Here is a 19,498-nt window from a genome sequence, read left to right as displayed (position 1 = left end):
CTTACTATTTTTTAGGCAATGTAGCATATGTTACATTAGAATACAGATATCAATTTAACATAATTTCACTCTTTAGATATCTATACCCTAATATGAATGCTATATAGTCTAGTACAAACGATGTATACACAAACATAAATATTCCACAGAAAACCGTTCTAAGTCAAGTAAATCCCAAGGCATGAAAGCCCACAGTGTCCCTTTGAACAAAGTTAGTTGACAGCTCTGGGAGTCCATTTTCCCATAAAAACTTTATAAATATAAATTATATTATCTATATTAAGATAATATTTAAACTATATTTTATATTTTACATTCATAAATTTTCATTACAGATTTGTTCAGTTGTTTGCATATTTTTTATTCCTGGTCCTCTTTAAAAGTTGCCTATATTTGATATAAGAGTAATAAGAATTACCTCCTTTCATAAATGTATTTTTAAAATGTTGGTGCATACTATTGTTGAAATTGTTTTCCTTAAACCATCATTTAAGATCTAGATAGTTTAAACAATATAGGCCATATGCCATATGCCATGGCCTACATACATTTATTTAGAGAATCACTGAAATGTTTTCAGATGTTTTCCTTTCTGAATCTTTTCTTTCAGGACACTTGAAGTGCCTTAGGGTTCTTTAGCTGCCATGTGTTTGGGAAATGGATTCTAATCTTAACACCATATGGAAACAATTCCTAGAAGTCAGCCCTGCCAAACATATTCATGGCAGCCTATGTTGTTATCTTTTTGTGCAACAAAAGACACTCTGGCAAGATGAGCAGTGAGTCAGATTTTTTACTTGTCTTTCAGCCTACACAGGAAAATCCCAGCCAGATGAACTGTGCCTGGCCCTATGAGGGTGAGTTCAGGTACAAAAGCACAAAATAAAGATCAAATGTGGGCGCTGAGAAATCCAAGTAAAATGGCCAGATTAGCTAAGGTCAAGATTGAGACCTCCAGTTGTTCCAGGAACATTTTTATTTTTGCACCATTGTCCATTTGATTTATTTCTGGCAACAAAACACTAAGCGTTTAAATACTGCTTTTCTCAAGAGCCCATGGTATAGAGAACCGCCAATATCTGTATCCGAGTTCCTGCTCCTTCCCAAGAATCTTTGGATTCAAACATGTATCCCCAGAAATCCCCCAGCTCTGGCCGCTGACCTTGTGAGAAAGTTCATATGGCATCATCATCTGAGGATGAGAAGAAAGTACTGAAATTCATTCCAACAAACACAGCACAGCTTTCTGGAAAAAGAAAACTGATACAAAATTCTCTTCCTTTCAGCCATTCAGTAAATGTTCTGTGAAAATATAAAATTTGTAGATAATGAAGAAAAGTTTTGGAATAGCCATATTCTTTTTTTAATAATTGACTTTTTGCATATTACATATAGATAACACATTCACATTTTTCCTTTCAAACTAAAAATTATTCTTTGTTTTAAGCAATTTGGCAGAGGCTTGTTTTGATGAAAAACCAGGGGAAATAATTGAGAAAAGAAAGAAATCAAACATTGCTTAATAAGTATTAATTATTCATATTAATGTAATTTTAAAAGTAAATACTGCCCTTTGGAAATCTTTCATATATTCTTGTTTTCTCTCCATTGGATTTGTTGCATCCATAACTTGTTTGGAACTGTACATAGAGTCAGTTTCTTTACACAACCTTATGTGGCACGCACAGGCTTACTCCAGTAAATCAATAAGTGAAAATCCAGATGTAAAGACAAAAATATGAGGGGAGAATTTCCAAACACAGTAAGGAAACATTTCTTATTTCACCCACCCAGAGGAATTATTGCTAGTCAAGTGGCTTCAGTAAGATTTTTCTTAAAGAATATAGTTTTTCATATATTTATATCAAAATTTAATTTTACAATAGTATCTAGACATTTTTCAGGAATATTGTTATTTCATAAAGAGGATAATCATTTAATTTAATAGTTGGACTGGTCCACAAGTCATAGGTAAAAATGACAGTGAAATAGCACTGTCTTTTATTTGCCATACTGTGTAGTTATTCAGTATATCAAATTACAGCAATTTCTTGTCTTCACAAGGGCAGGAATATTTCAATTAAAGCTCCAAGATTGCTGTAGTAGATTTTTAAATAAAATTTCATTGATCTTTTGTGTTTTTAAACACTGCACTGGATCTGCTGACCAGCTTAGTTCAAGAAACATAAATGAGCACATACTATGTGCCAGTGTGCATGGAACAAGGGCTACGAAGGTGTGTAAAACACAATCCCTGACATCCCTGTGGAGTCTAAAGTTCTGTATTGAAATCTGGTAAGATCTGTGAAAAAGTATCATAGGATTAACATGACACAAGAAGCACTTGATATGCAAATTAAGCAATAGAATTTTTTCTTCATTCAGCAAAAAAGTATTTGTAGAGATGATGATTTCCTAGATAATACTGAGTCAGAGTCTGGCAAGTAAATGAGAATTGAATGTAGGAAGAAGAGGAGACAGGTGAATATACCACCAATAGCTGGGGAAGTGTGTGTGTCAGATGGAGACCCAAAATGCCTATAATTCAAGAGAAAGTTTTTACTAGTAAAAAAATAAAATGCAGTGCTAAGGGAGCTTTTAAAGGAAGGAGAAATAACACTCAGTTGGGAAGCCTAAATAAGACATCATGTAGTAGGTGGTATTTGAGTTAATCTTTAAAAGATGCCCAAGGTTGCTACAGACAAAGACAGGAAAGCAGAAAAAGAGAGAATACTTTAAAATATGCAAAAGTATTATAGCCAAAGGACATCTTAGAAAAAAGTTGCTCAGTTTGGCTAGAGGACTGGTTATGTGAATGGAAATAACTAAAAAACAGAACAAGAAAGATAACTGGGAATAGAAAGAAGGAAATTACCATTTAATGAGCACCTACTATGGCTCAGACACTTGCCGGGTTTTTTACAAAGATTTTCTCATTAAATCTTTACAATAAACTATGAAAGAATTATCATTACTCACATGGTACCATGAGAAAATGACTTATTCAGGGTCACAAAACTAGTTAAAAATAGTGATAATAATAATAGCTACTTTCATGGAATATTTATTATATGCCAGCACTGTGTAAGCTAGGTCCTCACATGTATTATCTCATTTAATCCTCACTACAACTCTACGAGAAACTTTCCATTATAACCCATATTTTATCTGATGAAGAAAATAAGGCCTGGAGTGACAGCAGAGATCTTTAAGTGGCAGATGGAGCAGAATTCACCTTGGGTCCTGCTGACTCCAGAGCACTCCAAAAAGTGGTCTTTTCTACTTTCTCATTATGGCACCAGAGAATCTGGGATGCACGTAAGAGGGATATTGGTTTAATTTGAAAAGCAATGAGAAGCTGTCAAGTGTTCTAAAGATGAATAACATCCAGAAACAAAGCTCAAAGAACTTGGAGTCTGGTGGAGGAACCTGACAAACAGCATTCGTGTTGGACTCTCATCCTTACTAATCTCGCACCCGAGCCCATGTCCATTTCACCCGCCCTGCTACTGCTGTCTTAGAACAGAACAAGACAAAAATTACATGATGTCTTGCTCCCTTCACTTTATCTTTTCTTCCTTTTGATCCCATTCTTTCTCCCACTTATTTATCTCTTACCAAAGGACAGAGAAAGAACCTCAATGAAAACTCCTTTTAGTCTCTCAAGAAAATAAAAATCTCTTTCAAAATTCCATAATGGCATGAAAAAAACTCATAATCTCGTAGGATTACGAGAACCAGGAAACACAGAGAATGATAAATTAGAAAAATCAGAGTCAGAGGCGAGGCCACCGAGATTCACATAAACACTGATTACCGCACTGTTTAAACAAACGCTGGATACCAGGCTGAAATAGATTTCCACAGTTAGCCCAATCCACATTTCACTGCATTTTTTTTGCATCACAATTGTATCAGGGAGAAATCAAATGTGGAAACAATCTCTTATTTCACAGCCTGTTTACTTCTTGGCTTGATCAGCAAAGGAATACTCTGCACCATACTCTCCCTGGAGTTCACCTAGCCATTTCTCTTGGTATCCTTTCTAAATTTTCTTTTCTAAATTTCGTTCCATTCCTGTGTTTTACAATGACTAGCTAATGAAACAAAGGAGAGGAATCACAGAATTTCTAATCTCTTCTGTGAGGAGGTTTTTCTCTCACTGATCAAACCCTGGCAGAAAAGACTGCCTTTCTTGTCTCAAAACATTTCAGAGCATATCAACATCCACCTCAAATGAATGAAGTCATTTGACTACAACTGGAAAATAGCAGACAGAGCCTATTGGCAGGCAATGGTTTGAGTAGAACTTTTGCAAAGTATCTTGTTAGTGATTTGCAGGCCTAGGGGTGGACGTCCAAACACCAGTCGGCCCTGGAAGCACCACTTGCAAAATTGCATTAAGAACAAAGTGTTCCTTCAAACACTGGATTATATAATTCCTCTATCAGATTTATCCATTTCAAGGATAGAATAATGTAGAAGTACAAAATGGTACAGGTCTATTAAAATTCTTCAGTTTAAAAAGGTGAATGATTTGCTCAGTCCTCACACAGTTATTGGGTGGCAGTATCAGAACTCAACTGAGGTTTAGCTGGTTCCCACTGGACAAAGCCTTGCTGATTCAATGGCTCCTGCATTCTGCATTTCTTCTACTTTGATTGTCACCAGCAATCTATTTTTCAGCTACTGGGAAAAGTGTAAGTAACACTAAGTTGAACACATCTTTTTTGAAATAACATTTCTCTGTGTACTCCATGATATGACATGCCAGTCATTAAGCTCAGAATGCTACATGTTTTATCTTATTTTATCCATCTGACAGTCCCCGGAGTTAGAGTCCACTAACATCACTATGTTATGTCCCATATGCTTAGAATCCTTTTCTGGATCCCTGGAAAATGTGAGGCTCAGGAGTTTAAGTAGCAAGTCGAATGTCACATACAGAATAGGTAGTAGAGCTAGAATTCAAATCCAGGCCATCTTATTGCAAAAACCACATCCCTCAGCCAGAAAAGCAATTTACCTTTTACAGAGCTGTCTTCAGAGTCAGTCTAACTTATGTGGTGACTGTTTGTCAGAGGAGATTCCAAAAGTACCGAGGGAAAAGCAAGATAGAATGAAGCTGGTGGATGCTCATTCTCCCCTCCCCCCACTTCTGCTTTTTTTGTTTGTTTTTGTTTTGAAAGAGCAAAAGAAGAAGAGGTAAAATGGATACAAGTTGGAGTATAAAAGGAATTTGGTAGATTTCATTCATGCAGCTACCAGATTTTCTTCTAGCTAATCTGATACTTAAACTTAAAATCACCTTACGAAAGATTTTAATTTCCATTTCAAGGAAATATCCTTAGATTAGATACAGCTCCAATCAGAAAAGCAGTTCTGACTGGAGAATTTTAAAGTTAACATATTTCTATTTCTCATGTCAACTTTGAAAGTTGCCAACTATTTTTAATTTTTTTCATAACAAATGTTATTGCTATTATGTTTACTTAAATTTTTCTTGAATTACTCTCTGGTGTTTAAAGAGTTATTTCTATCTTCCCTAGAACTACTTTTTACAACTCATAACAGTGCTCTCAAGTTCTTGTATACCATGATTTAGTGAGCTAAGCTGACATCCTTTCTTCCCTTCCTGTCTTCACAAGTGATAAATATACTCCCACTCTCCTTCCGTCTCACTCATAGAGACATCATGTCATCCTTCTCATATTCCCTCTCCTCACCAGTCCTACTCTTCAGACTTCTGTTTCTGCTGGTCACCAATATCTCCTTCAATTCCTACAATTTATTCCATTTTGGTGGGTTGTAAATTTCCTGAATATGGAAGGAGTATTTTTATTTTGGCGATTGGGAAGAATGATAGGAGACTACAAGGATGTGGCAGAGTGTGGGATGACAGTAGAACAGATATAAAAGGATGCCATCCTCTCTAAGATCATGGTAGTGTAGGAAAAATTCCATAGACTTTATCTTTATCACAACTTATCCAGAAAAAGCAGGCAGAGTTTGATGAGTTGACAGTCAGCCTTTCCTAACTTCATCTTTAGTCAAGACAAGAGAACCTGTTCTCTATTTAACCTTGAGTCGAGGCAGCACTTTGTAAATTAAGCTGATTTTTCTTGGAGTTTCTTAGATTAGTCCCCTGAGTTAGAATCCACCAATATAACTATGATATGTTTATCTGACAGTCCCCCAAGTTAGAGTACACTAACATAACTAGACACTGGAGGACTCTTAACATAGACACTGGAGGACAGGATTCTTAATGTACCAGCCAGAGTTAGTGTCAGATGATAGCAAATATGAGTGTCTATAGACTAGTTGGGAACTGATGATTCTTGAAGTAAGGTGAAAGCTTTCAGAAAATAACATATTTGAGTTGGAGGTTGTTTGGGCAGACAATTTATTATGCAGAGTACTGTATAGAGAAACTGGGGACTTGGCTTCCAGTACTAAATCCATTCCTTTCTATGTTTTTAGAAATCATTTAACTTTCTGGGCTTAAGTGGTGATGTAAAGATCTTTAATTCTTATCGTCCTATTTTAAAGGAGGTGAAATAAACTATCATATTAAATATGCATATGTTTGTATAATTTTATCTTTAGTTCTCAAATTGGACACTCAAGTAACCCTGTAAACATAATCACAAAATTATTTAAGCAGATATCAGAACCTGGGGGAAACTTGCATGGTTGTATCATGATTAAAACCACATTTTTTGACATCAAACAGCCCTGTAGTTGAATCTTGTCTTTGCCATTTAGTTTCTGTGTGATCTTGAATAATCTATTTAACCTCTTTAAGCCTCTATTTTCTTATATGTAAGATGTGAGTTATACTCAGTTTATAGGATTATTGTGAGAAGTAAATAATACAATGAATAAAAAACTATTATCAGAGTACTTAGTATATCTGTAGAAAGCATTTGATGTATGATCATAGTACTTGGGTGGTTGTATGATTTTTATTTGATATTTGCCATCTTACTTAGAAATTGAAGCTTTTAGCTGGGTTCGGTGGCTCAGCCTATAATCCCACGCCTTTGGGAGGCTGAGGTGAGTGGATTGCCTGAGCCGGCGGGCAGGCGAGACCTCATCTCTACAATAAATCAAAAAATTAGCTGGGCATGGTAGCGCGCGCCTGTAATTCCGGCTACTCAGAAGGCTGAGGTGGAAGGATCACCGGAGCCCAGCAGGTCGAGGCTGTGGTGGCTGGGAGTGGCCACTGCACTCCAGTCTGGGCGACAGAGTGAGACTCCAACTCAAAAAAATTAAAAAAAAATAAGAAATTGAAGCTTTTCATAAAAAGGAAAAGAGTGGAAGAAATAATCGATATAGGAAAAAAAGAAAACCCCCAGGTGTTCTCAGCCAGGAGCTCTCCACCTCTCAGGCTGCTCAAAATTTATTTTATTTAACATTTAGACTTCTCCAATTTTCCCTGGAGGTTTCTGCCTATCACTCTCCAAATGCTCCTCCATTGCCTGAGTTTGACAAACATTTATTTTTGCTTAGATCAGCTAAGACAAATTAAGAAAAAGACTGAAGGATTATCTGTCTAGGAAGCTATGTCAATTAAGAAATGTGAGATGTAGAATTCAGTCAAGGAGCTTCCCTTAAAAGAATAAAACTAAAAGGTCAGTGCTGTTCCATGAAGTTGACTGGGTTTCTGTTCCTGGTTTCATTGTCCTTTGATGTCCTAGAAAGTGATTTCTGTTTTTATCTTCAGGACTGCTGCTTCCTAACTCTTCTCTCATTTGCTGTTTTCCTTGTTTGGCAAGGGTTAGGGTTTTCGTTCTGTCAGTTAAAAAAAAAATGAAATCACAAAACCAACATTCTGTAAATAAAGCTAAATCTCATGGAGCAGCAAAAAAAGAAAGAGAAAAAAATCTGACAAGAGCCAGGAAAATTCCTCAAAGAGACAAAATGTCTAGCCATCTGAAAAAGATTTAGAGAAAGGGTATGAGGGTAGAATTGGTAATATATTAACCGTATTATTCCTGTGCCATTATTTTAGTCACAGAAATACTATAGAAATGAAATAGTCTTTTGGTATATCCTCAGCAATTATACTTTTCTGAAAAGCTTCTCCCCATGGGAATTCCTGGCAGCTCTGTCAGTGTTCCTGTCCTCTATCCTCTCCCTAAATTTATAATTATCTGTGCTTGTCATCAGTGCTTTTCTCAATGCTCTGGAAATAAAAATGTTCCTGAGTGCCTGTGAAAAAGCTTAACACCTGGTTTTCTCTAAGTCCAGTGACTGTCTAAACAAATTTTTAAATAAGAGGATCCACTAATTAAATCTGTGCTCTAAGAGCATACTTGATGAATGAGAGTTAAACCCATAGCTATATTTTTCCCACTATATTTCCATTCTAGAGTTGGCACATAGTAGGAATTCAATACATTTGTCAGGTAGAATGATGGTTGAATAGATAGATGGAGGAATTTTAACATGACTAAAACCATGAGTCTCCTGGCCCTGGAAGGCATGATCATGATTTTCTTTTCCACCTGAAGGCAGTTCAAAGAGAAGATCTTATATTGCTCTGTAGCTTATGTTGCTTGGAGTACTACTGTCAACAGAAAAAATAAAAACATGAATTCTACAAATTTGGGAAGGAAACTTTCTTTCTTATAAAGGATTACAGCCTGCAAGGTGGGCATCCTGGCAGGCTGGGAAGCATAGCCTCTGACAGAAGCCATTTGCAGGCACTTCAAAGGCAGCTGAGGGGTTGAAGTAGGAGCTTTGTGCTGACCCCTTTGGTTAAATGTACATATTCAACAGGTTACAAAAGAGCATATGAGTATTCATGAAGTTTGTCTTAACACTTGCCTACTGAATAAACATGCACGCACATGCGACCCATGTTCACTTTGGGGTGGTGACTTAACATTTAAATGCATTAATATTAGGCCTTACAAGTTAAAAGGAAAAACAGGGGCACAAGGCATGCAGTGTGCAGCCTCTATAAACCAGCCAGAACCAATTCATGGTCAGTGGTCTCATATCAGGAGAAAGCTACTCAGTCTCTTGTCCTATCAAAGCTGCTGTTATGGTTGATGGAACAGGGGTTCAGTTAGTCAGTGTCTGGCAGTGAATGAGCTGCAATCGTTTTAATGTTGTTTGTCTCAAGGCCAGTGCTAGTTTAGCTGCTGGAAAAAAAGGAAAACCCCATGGCAGTTGGAACATAGTTTATCTTTAAGTGTGAGGGTACGTGACTTCACCCTCACCTGGGATGGCCTTAGGTCTTATTTATACTCTGATATCTTATTACCAAAGCGTTCATTTAATCAGTTTTGTGATCTCTATTTTAACATTAATATTGGTCAGTGGTATCTAAACCACAAAAGAGAGCTGGTATAACAAGGCGTGTCTGATCCTCTGGCCAGTCATGGCCAGGAACTCAGTTTTTAACGTTTCTTTGGGGACTACTTGGCCAAGAGATGGTCTGTTCAGTTGAGGGGCTTATGACTTTATTTTTATTTCTCACAGCATCACCAACCTCATGTGAGGAGATTCATGTAAACTGAAAACTGGTAATCCTATTGCTATCTCATACCTTTTGTGTAACTTCTAAGAATGTCTTCAAATTTCTCTCCACTAAATAACACTTTTCTTTGGTAAAGAGAACTAACTATATGTGTCTTTCACAAGTATCTAAAATCCAAATATAAATTGGAGCTTCATGTGGTCTAGTCTTGACAAGATATCCCAATTAAGAAAATGAAGAAAATGCAAACTAGCAGACAAAATTAATTTTTTAAATTTCAATATTTTCTGGTAATTCTCAGTGTTTTATGATTTCAAACAATCTTATTCCTAACCAGAGCAACTCATATTTGTCTTTTACCATGTCTCACCATGTCTCTTTTCTGGTAATTCTCAGTGTTTTATGATTTCAAACAATCTTATTCCTAACTAGAGCAACTCATATTTGTCTTTTATCATGTCTCTTAATATATCTGACCTCCTACAGCTACCCAAAGTTTTCCTGCCTGTAACTCTTTGACTCAAACTCATCCAACAAACCAAATTGACAAGGCTCTTATTCATTTCTCCTCCTTCATTTCTTTCTACCTCCATTCTTTTCCTCACTCTTCTCTCAGATGGGTCAGTCTTGGCTGTTCCAATGCAAATCTCTCTGCTTTATGAGTTAGTCCAAGTCCTCATCATAAAAACATATGACAGGAGTGGGCATCTACAAAATTGTCTTTGAGATAGTGAGTGATGTGGGAGAAGACAAAAGGAAGGCCTCTGGATTCTCATACATGATAATTTTTACGAGTCATATATAGATGGGATTTTGCAAAGAATAACTCAGGAATCGATGGAAAGCAGAAAGACAGATGAGGGACTGGTAAGGGATAGCTCCCAAAATAAAGTGTTAGCCTTACAAGAAACCAAGGTGATAAAGAAAAATATTTAAAAGTGTAGGGAATCCACTGGAAGCAGGGATTAAAAGCAATTTGTGATAAAAGGTAAAGCTTAAATTGGAACAAGAAGTGTAAGATTTTTAAGTTTGGTTTCAGAGCATGTATAAACAATCCTGATGTCAGAGGCTGAAAGTTCATAGTTGACATTTGAACTTAGGGGTTAAAGGAGATAGCTGGAATGTGAATGGAAAAGGCCAAGCTGATGTAAATTACAAAGCACATGTTTATAGCAAGAAAGGGGGAAATTCCCTATAATTCTGTAAGTGGGGTGGGGAAGTAAGTATCCTACTCATTTTAAGGGCAAAACACTGGATCTAAACTTATTTGATGCTATGTTAATTGGGGGTTAATGACTAAGCCAAGTAAACATAAAATATTTTTCCACGGTTAGCCTGTTACCCCAAATCCAAGCAATGTAAACTAGCTTTTACACTTTAAATTATTTATTGATAATGTAATGATTTAGGTGATTCACTTTGGTTAAACGGCATTAAACCCAACATTGGGAGCAAGTTTGTGACTTGAAGGAAATGACCAACAACCTCACTGGTAAAAATGGTTGAATTTACAGCGAAGAATATACATCGTCTTCTTTTAAGGTCTTCTTCAAGACTTTATCACAAAAAGGTATTGCTTAATATGACAAATTTTGAAGAAAAAGCCTGAATATTATTGATCCCTCTGAACCCCTAGTCTTTCAGATTAAGACAGAGCTATTTCCTTTAACAGGCAATCTTTTGGTATGTATTAAAGTTCTTCACAGTGTGGGGAGATGGGAGAGAAACTCCACTCCAAAAAGACAAAAAGAAGGAAGGATGAGATGAGGCTCTCTCTAGTTGTTCATCACTGCTCCTTGAAACGCACGATTATTTAAAGGTAAACCCACCCACCACCATCTCAGCCTTTTTGCTGTTCCAGCCCAAGGCTCTGAGGTCCTGAAACCAAAGCTCTTTTACAAACTTCTGCTCTGAAACTGTCTATTGTCAGCAAAGAAGATTCTTGGGTACCCAAGCAATAGAGAAACATTTGGAAGGAAAGGTTTTCTGGCTGCCCAAGGGAAAAAAGAAGAAAAAAAATCTCTTTACAAGATAACCAGAGGCACCAAATTGAAATCCTCTCATAAGAAAAACAAAAACAAAAACAAAACAGCACTTGTGGGCCTGAGGGTGTAATGAAAGTGCCTGTTTGTGAAAACCTATGTTTGAGGTTCTAACACAGCTAAAGAGCACAGTGAACAGTAAGTAGATATTACTTACCTCCTTAGGGATTTATCTTACTTGTCTGTAGATCCCCCCTGGAACCTAGCACAGTACCTTGTATCCCATCTGCACTCACTAAGAGCCTATTGAATTAGTTAATTATAAAGACAATGTCTTCAGAAAATGAGAGAGGAATGCCCTCCTACCCTTGCTGCATTTTTTATCACTGATATTTTTCCCGAGAAAGCATAGGACACAGGTTTAGACTAACGTCACAAAACTGTATGAGCGAGTTACATCAGAGCCAATTAAGGAAACAGAACTCATGGGGGTCACCAGGACAGAACTCATGGGGGTCTATGCTGCTGAACCCTTGAAAAAATGCCAAAGGGGCATATCAGCTGGTAAATGCCTGATTGGGTTAGCAGCTTATAGTTCAGTGCTACTGGAATATGTCTAAATTGTAACCATCATGGAAAGTGAAGTCCTTTCTCCCCCAAACCTCTCATGTATCCACCAGGCTAGCAAACAGAACACTATGGCTCTGTCTGTGGACCAAACCCAAAAGGTATGTGGTCAGGGCCAGGAGGGTAGATCAGAGAAGGAATTAGAAAGGCAAACACGTGTTTGTGGCAACTCCCTCCTCTGTGGACCTATGCCCAGGTCTGGCCCCAAACATAGGGTGGTCACAATTTCTGTACCAAGGCAGCATCCTGCTGTAGCACAGTTGTGTCCAGGAGTGAGGGAAAGCTGCCCACTCGGAGTAGATAATATCTGGAAAGAATGACTGTTTGGGAAAAGTCCCAGTGCTAGTTCAGTGCCAACCCTTCCCCACCTTCTCCGGACCCCTCCCACTGGTTCCTCCCCTCTCAGCTGCTTTGGTTCTTATAAAAACCTCACAGTCGTCCACTAACAGCCAGTAGGAGACTCTCTCCCTCCTGCGGCTGCACAGCACCCTGAGATTGACCCGCAGACGACGCGAGACCATGAAGACTCTGCTCCTTCTCTCCATCCTGGCTGCCTTAGCAGTCGCAATTTTGTGTTATGGTGAGAAACTTTTTTCTCTGCCATTTCTCTGGATTTTCTTTTCTCCCTCTGACTTCAGCTTACTTCAATTTTTTTTCTCCCTCCTCCTCTTCTTTCCCCTTTCTCTGTTATGATCTTAAAGTACCATTAATTTCATATTTTCCAGTCCCCATTGACACTGATCTTTTCCATCAAGTCTCTTTTATATACTAAATATCCAGACTCTTATATGCAACTTAACAGGCAAACTTTCAGTGGTAAATCTCTATAAACCAAGAAACTCAGATATTTCAGAAAGAGGATAACAAATTCCCCCATCCCCTGTATTTTCACTTTCAAGGATGTTTATTTAGACTTTGGTATCATTGGGTTTAGGATATTGGTTGAATCACTTATCTTTAAAAAAATCCATTTTCATGTGAGATATTAAGTATAATCCTTTCTAAGGACAGGACACTATCGTGAACTTACTGCATTTGTTGAGTCAATTGATTTTAAAATAAAGTTTCAGATTGAAAGATTTCAGAAAAACCATTTTCATAATTTCTATAGTCAGAAAAAAAAATCATTCCTGGTTTCTGTACATTGTTAAATATATCTGTGTAAAAAGGAAATTTAAAGTCAAATGATCTACTTAATTCAGCCTTATACTTCAATTACCTGGATATTTTAGCCATTTTAAAGCATAAATGACATCAACAACTCTAAGAACTATACTTACTATACTTCTCACTCTTGTATTCACAAATTTTCTGTATCAGAGAATTTGATTTCTTCACCTCCTTTTTTAACTTTGCCAGCACATATGCTTGCTTTCAAATATAAGTCACTTGTTCCCAAATGTACCCACTGTGCTCAGGAGAGTGATAGAAAAAAGAAAACTTTTGCTTTGTCGTTGTTTCAGTTCTCTCTGAGCTGGCATCATGCCCAGGGTGAGTTGTCAGCTACAGCCAGTGGTTTCTGTGGCTGCCAATTTAACACAGGTGCTTAAGAGGCTTTTGGATCCCTCTTAGACACCTGTCTTGGTAAAGTCCAGCTGGGCAATTGCCCAACAGTTTTTTGGAGAAATCTGGCTGCTTTCTGGACTCTCCTGGACCCTCTTTGACCCTGTTCTCAAACAGCTTCAGAATCAACCAAAGAAGAAGGTTTTCTGGAGACATCTGTGCAGCCCTTAAAATAACTTATTTTGCTTGTCTCAAGACCTCATAGCCCTTGGGAAATTTTAGCCAAGACTGGTCACTACCTCCTTCCACACCAGAGAAAATAAAAGACACAGCAATGACAGCAAAAGAAGCACCTCATAAATCCCAAGTTCCTAAAATTTGTAATAACCACATTGCTAAATGTATTCTTCATATCTTTTTGACTCTTTCCTTTCCTTCTGTCCCTATATATGCAACTTATTGCAACGTGTAATAAATAATGATATAGTTAATCTTTTTTTAAATTACAGAATCTCATGAAAGTATGGAATCCTACGAAATTAGTAAGTGAATATTTAACTTTCTTATTTAAATCTCTTGCGTTAAAGAATCTCTCCCTATTTTTAAATAAACAAGACGGTGAGATATAACAGAGGAAAAAGAGGACCTCTTTTGGAAAACTAAAATAAATTTTAACATCCAATGACTACAAAAATTGCCAAATGAGCAAATTTTTTTAAGCGTGAAGTAATGCAATATGACATTTAAACTACATCTAACATACTTAGAAGCCATAAAACCTCATTTGGAAATTTGAAGCTGGCACACATCAACCACACAGATGGAAAACGAGGAATAATGACAAATGGCAAAGTACAGAAGTGGAGGGCAAGTCAGCTGAGAGACCACAGGCGTCAGTGTTAAGCTGAATGTTGTCGAATATCTGGACTTACAGAGCCAGAATACACGAGGAAATGGCATATCACTCTCATTTTTAATTTACACATTATTTTTATAATGTTTAAACTGTTCATTTACTGGAAATCTAAAACTATGCTTTCCATGTCCTCAGGACAGTGAGATTTTATCCTCAAAAGAAATTAAAAACATACCCAGTAGGATATCAGAATTAAGAAAAGCAAAGTGATTGCCAAGGCAAAATAAGCAAAAATTGCTGTGGCCTATGTTACGGGTCTCTAAGGCACACAGAGGGGATTATTGGTTTCTTTTTATCAGTTTATAAAATCTACTTTATATTCTCCTTTGATTTTTGCCAATCTCTAATCATACGAAATACATAAATAAGGCATTTTCGAATATAATTGTGTCACAGAATATTCATGGAAATGTTTTCAGCTTCTGTTCTCCTAAAACTGAATTTATTTTCTTTTTTGTTTTAAGGTCCCTTCATTAACAGGAGAAATGCTAATACCTTTATGTCCCCACAGCAGAGATGGAGAGCTAAAGCCCAAGAGAGGTGGGTAACCACACTTTGTGAGGGGAGGTCATTTTTCCCAGTGTGGGTCACAGATCTGAGTGGAGTAAGAAACAGGTCCTTCATTATATATGTTATTTGTAATTGTATCTTAAAATCAAATAACTTAAAAATGATATGCAAAAAGCAACTGAATTTTTAGAAAACTATATTGGGAAGACTCAGAAAGGAGAGGGAAGGAGGAAGAAAAGAAAAACATGAAGAAAACTTCTGTTTTCATTTTTTAAAATAAATAAATAATCTCCCCTATTTTGCCTTCCTTCTCTGTTCTTCAAATATTTTCTTTTTTTTTTTCAATCATATGCCATATCATTAACTATTTTCAAACATTTCTTAATATCGGAGAGAGAGGGTGTGGGGGGGAAGACCTCTCTCAAACATTTTATGCTTTCTCTTTCTTTTTTTAAATTTCTTCACTCTCTGCTTCTCAATTTTGGTCTCTTTCTCCACTTTCTAGGATCCGAGAACGCACCAAGCCTGCCTATGAGATCAATCGGGAAGCCTGTGATGACTTCAAACTTTGTGAACGTTACGCCATGGTTTATGGATACAATGCTGCCTACAATCGCTATTTCAGGCAGCGCAGAGGGGCCAAATGAGATGGGGGGAAATCTCTTTTTTTCTGGAGGCTGGTGCCTGGTTTTATATCCCCTTGCAGTAGCATTACTGAAATGTATAGTCTCATATATAATGCTTGTTTCCTGTATATTCTCTTGTCAGGCTGCACCCCTCTTTCCTGCACCCAGATTAATAAGTAAAGAAAGTGCAGTGTAATGAAAGTCAAAAGGGAGTGAAGATGTGTGATTATTATGTAATAAACTTCTGGTTTGATACTTTCCTTTTATGAATCTGATTTTGTTCTTAAGACAAAAAATAAAATAAATTCAGAGACCAAAACTGAGAAGCATATCGTGGAAAAATTAAAAAGAAAGAAAGCATGTTTAAATAATGGCCTACCCAACCCAGCATAAGAGATTCTGTTCAACTCATGTCTAGTATTGAAGAGAAGAATAACTACACAAAAAGAATAAAGCTTACAATGCACTCACCCAGTCCTAACTTGTCTAAATTCTCTATACCTTCTGATCAGTTAGTGATTGTTTCCAATTATGTACTTTTCATGATCTTCCCATTGTAAGTTGTGGCAAATGTAGAGCCCATCTCATTTGTTTCTCATCTCTTATTCAGCAAGGTAAAAAACAAATTTCTGAATCAAGGTAATTCAGAAGAAGGCAACAAATGAGGAAATAGAGAAGAAAAAAACAGAAGGAACAATGGAAAGCAAATGGCAAAATGATAGACAAATTATTAATGATAGCTTACAGACTCTATCAATACTCACATTAGATGTACATATCAAACAATCCAAATTAGTTTTTACTTCTACATACATTATAGATGCCACAGAGCATTTTTGTTTCTCTTGTTTTAAACACTGTTTTAACTTTAGATAATAGGAAAATATTTCATACATTTATTGACCCATATAGCTTCCATTTCTAGTATGCTTCATTCTTCTTCCTGCCTGGTATAATTTCCCTTTTGCCTGAGGGCTTCCTTCGACATTTTTTGTAGGGGTAGCTCTGCTGGATTTTTAAAGTTTTATATGTTTGTTTTCCTTTGTTTTTGAAAGATATTTTCACTGGCTATTGAATTCTATTTTACCAGTTTTTTCCTTTTCAATTCCTTTAAGAGTTCCACCATCTTCCAGCCTGAATTGGTTTTTTTGGGGTTTTTTTTTTGAGTTGGAGTCTCACTCAGTCGCCCAGACTGGAGTGCAGCGGCCGCTCCCGGCCACCGCAGCCTCGCCTGCTGGGCTCCAGCGATCTTTCCGCCTCAGCCTTCCGAGTAGCTGGAATTACAGGCATGCGCTACCACGCCCGGCTGATTTTTTTGATTTATTGTAGAGATGAGGTCTCGCTGCCCAGGCGGGTCTTGAAACCGCGGGCTCAGGCAATCCACTCACCTCAACCTCCCAAAGGCGCGAGATTACAGGCTGAGTCACCGAGCCCGGCTCTGAATTGTTTTTTATATAAAATCTGTCGTAATTATTTTCTCTGTTCCTCTGCATGTATTGTGTCCTTTCTTTCTGGCTGCTTCTAAAATTTTTCTCTTTATCATTGGTTTTGACCAAATTGATCATGATGTTCCTACTTAAAAATATTTTCTTGTTCTTATGGTTTACTGACTTTATTGGATTGCATTAAATTTGGAAAAGTTCCAGCCATTATTTTTTTCAAATATAGTCTCTCCCTCATTCTTTTCTCCTTTGGAGGCACCAATGACACGCACATTTGGCCCCTTGAAGAAATTCCACAGCTCCCTAAAGTTATTTTAATTTTTATAAGCTGTTTTTCTCTGTTTCGTTTTTGACATTTTTTATTAATATGTCATCAGGATCATTAACTTTTCCTTTAGAAATACTTAATCTATTGTTTATTTTATCTACTGTATTTTTCATCTCAGACACTGTGGCTTTAATAACCAGAAGTTTGATTTAAGTGGTTTCATATCTTCCATGTCTCTACTTATCTTTTTCAATGTCTTTGATACAGTTATTATAACTGTTTGAATGTCTTTACCTGCTAATTCTAATATCTTTGTCAGTCATGGGTTGGTTTTGATTCGTTGATCATTCTGCTTGTATGAGGGTCATAATTTTCTACTTTTCTGCATTCTTGGTTTTTTTTTTTGATGGCATAAATTGTAAATTTATTTTTCTGTGTGCTGAATATTCTTGTATTTCTGTATGTATTATTGAGCCTTTCTCTGGGATGCACTTAAATCACTTGGATAAACTTGATCAGTATTTAATCTAAGGCAAATTATTTCCTCCACTGAGGCACCCAGTGTCCCATGACCATGTGGTAGAAATAGGCAATAATCCAATCTCTAAGCAAGCAGTTTCAAAAAAGACTGGAACATTAATCATCTCAGGTTTGGTACTTAACTAGGTTTGGAATTCATGCAGCAAAGTAATTTATATTAGAATGGAGATAAACTTATATTCTTATTTAGTAGTAGTATATTTAGGCACTATTTTACCTTAACCTTTCAGTGGAGGGAATCTCTAAGTAATCTGTGTACCTCAAGTTCTTGAGTTATTCATCATTAAGGATATAATGAAAAATGATAAATTATCCTTTCTTCTATCTTAATGTTTTGGCCCAGTTCCTTGTCATTATACAAAACTCAAAAGTGAGTAAATTCTATTATAAACTCACTTTGATTTGGAACCCTGAAACTTTGCCTGTATTGCCTCTGTTTATCTATCTATGAACTTAAGGCTCTATTCTATTCTAGATGACTCTCTTCTGAAATCCAGACATTGCTTCCTATATGATTATTTCTAGACATAACTTCTTTGATATCCCTCCACCAGTAAGAATCCCTGACCACTGAAGTCAATTTAGAACAAAACAGATTAATCCGCACTGCTTTCCCTACAAGCTTGGGAAACCTTTATCCAGAATGTGTTATATGCCCTAAACTACTAAGCATTATACAGTGCCATGTCACCAATAGGTAGACTACATGGGTCTAAAAATAAGATATGGAATAGTAGTGACCCACTTATCATCATTTGTAACCCACAGGAGGAATTTGTACTTCGAATCCTTACAATTCTAATCCATAGACCTGGAAACTCTAGTTTATAGAAAGGAATCACTTTCACTATGGTACATAGGAAGAGTTTCAATTTAGCTCTAGAAGCTGCGTGGGAACTTCAGGCTCTTCATGCTAGGAAACCAGCTAGAAAGTAAAGGAATCATCTTCCTAATGAAAGAAATTGACCACTTTCATCAGGAGAAGGTAGGGCTTCTGCTGCACAATCAAAGAAGGGAAAATTCATTTGACATCACTGGAGCATCTCTTGATATTTCTCTGCCCAATCATGATAGTAAATGATTCAAGCATATCAGCCTTGGTCTGAGAAGAACATGGTGCAGGAGCTCACAGCTCTCAGGAATGGGACTCTATCTTCCTTAATCTTTAGATACCAGGACCACCAGATGTGCTAACTATAAGTGAGGGAAATCTAGAATGGATAGCTTTTGAGAGGAAGACAGTCAGGCACAGAGGCTCACACCTGTAATCTTAGCACCTTGGGAGGCCGAGGCAGGAGGATCACTTGAGCCCAGGAGCTTGCAGCCTAGACAACATAACGAGCCTGGTCTGTACACAAAAATTAGCCAGGTGTGATGGCATGCACCTGTAGTCTCAGCTGCTTGGGAGGCTGAGGTGGAAGCATCACCTGAACCCAGGAGGTCAAGGCTGCAGTGAACTATGATTGTGCCACTGCACTCCAGCCTGAGTAACAAAGTGAGACCTCGATTGCAAAGAAAAAAATTAAGGGGAGACAATGAGTATTAGCAATTGTCTTGTAACCATTTGCAGCAACAAGGACTGTAGTTTGTC

General features: G+C 37.1%; 2 protein-coding genes across 3 annotated transcripts in view; one reads left to right on the top strand and one right to left on the bottom strand.

Annotated features, from left to right (window-relative positions):
- The window catches only part of PDE6H (phosphodiesterase 6H), a 172,793-nt gene that overhangs the window by 84,244 nt on the left and 69,051 nt on the right, over positions 1–19,498 (bottom strand). The window lies entirely within an intron of this gene.
- On the top strand, positions 12,346–15,917 carry MGP (matrix Gla protein). The gene is made up of 4 exons (XM_008071211.2): positions 12,346–12,682; positions 14,115–14,147; positions 14,986–15,061; positions 15,537–15,917. The coding sequence occupies exons 1-4, from the start codon at positions 12,622–12,624 to the stop codon at positions 15,676–15,678; spliced, it is 312 nt and encodes a 103-aa protein (XP_008069402.1). The 5' UTR covers positions 12,346–12,621; the 3' UTR covers positions 15,679–15,917.

This window comes from Carlito syrichta, unplaced genomic scaffold (genome assembly GCF_000164805.1).
Source record: "Carlito syrichta isolate Samal-C Ts95f unplaced genomic scaffold, Tarsius_syrichta-2.0.1 Scaffold314172, whole genome shotgun sequence".
Lineage (NCBI taxonomy): Eukaryota > Metazoa > Chordata > Mammalia > Primates > Tarsiidae > Carlito > Carlito syrichta.
The sequence above is the reverse complement of the archived record's forward strand: the minus strand, read 5'-3'. Positions and strand labels throughout refer to the sequence as shown.

Excerpts from the sequence above, each read along its gene's own strand:
- MGP (XM_008071211.2), top strand. The coding sequence starts at position 12,622 with ATGAAGACTCTGCTCCTTCTCTCCATCCTGGCTGCCTTAGCAGTCGCA. Across the intron at positions 12,683-14,114 it reads AGTCGCAATTTTGTGTTATG|AATCTCATGAAAGTATGGAA; the intron begins GTGAGAAACTTT and ends TTTAAATTACAG. Across the intron at positions 15,062-15,536 it reads AGAGCTAAAGCCCAAGAGAG|GATCCGAGAACGCACCAAGC; the intron begins GTGGGTAACCAC and ends TCCACTTTCTAG.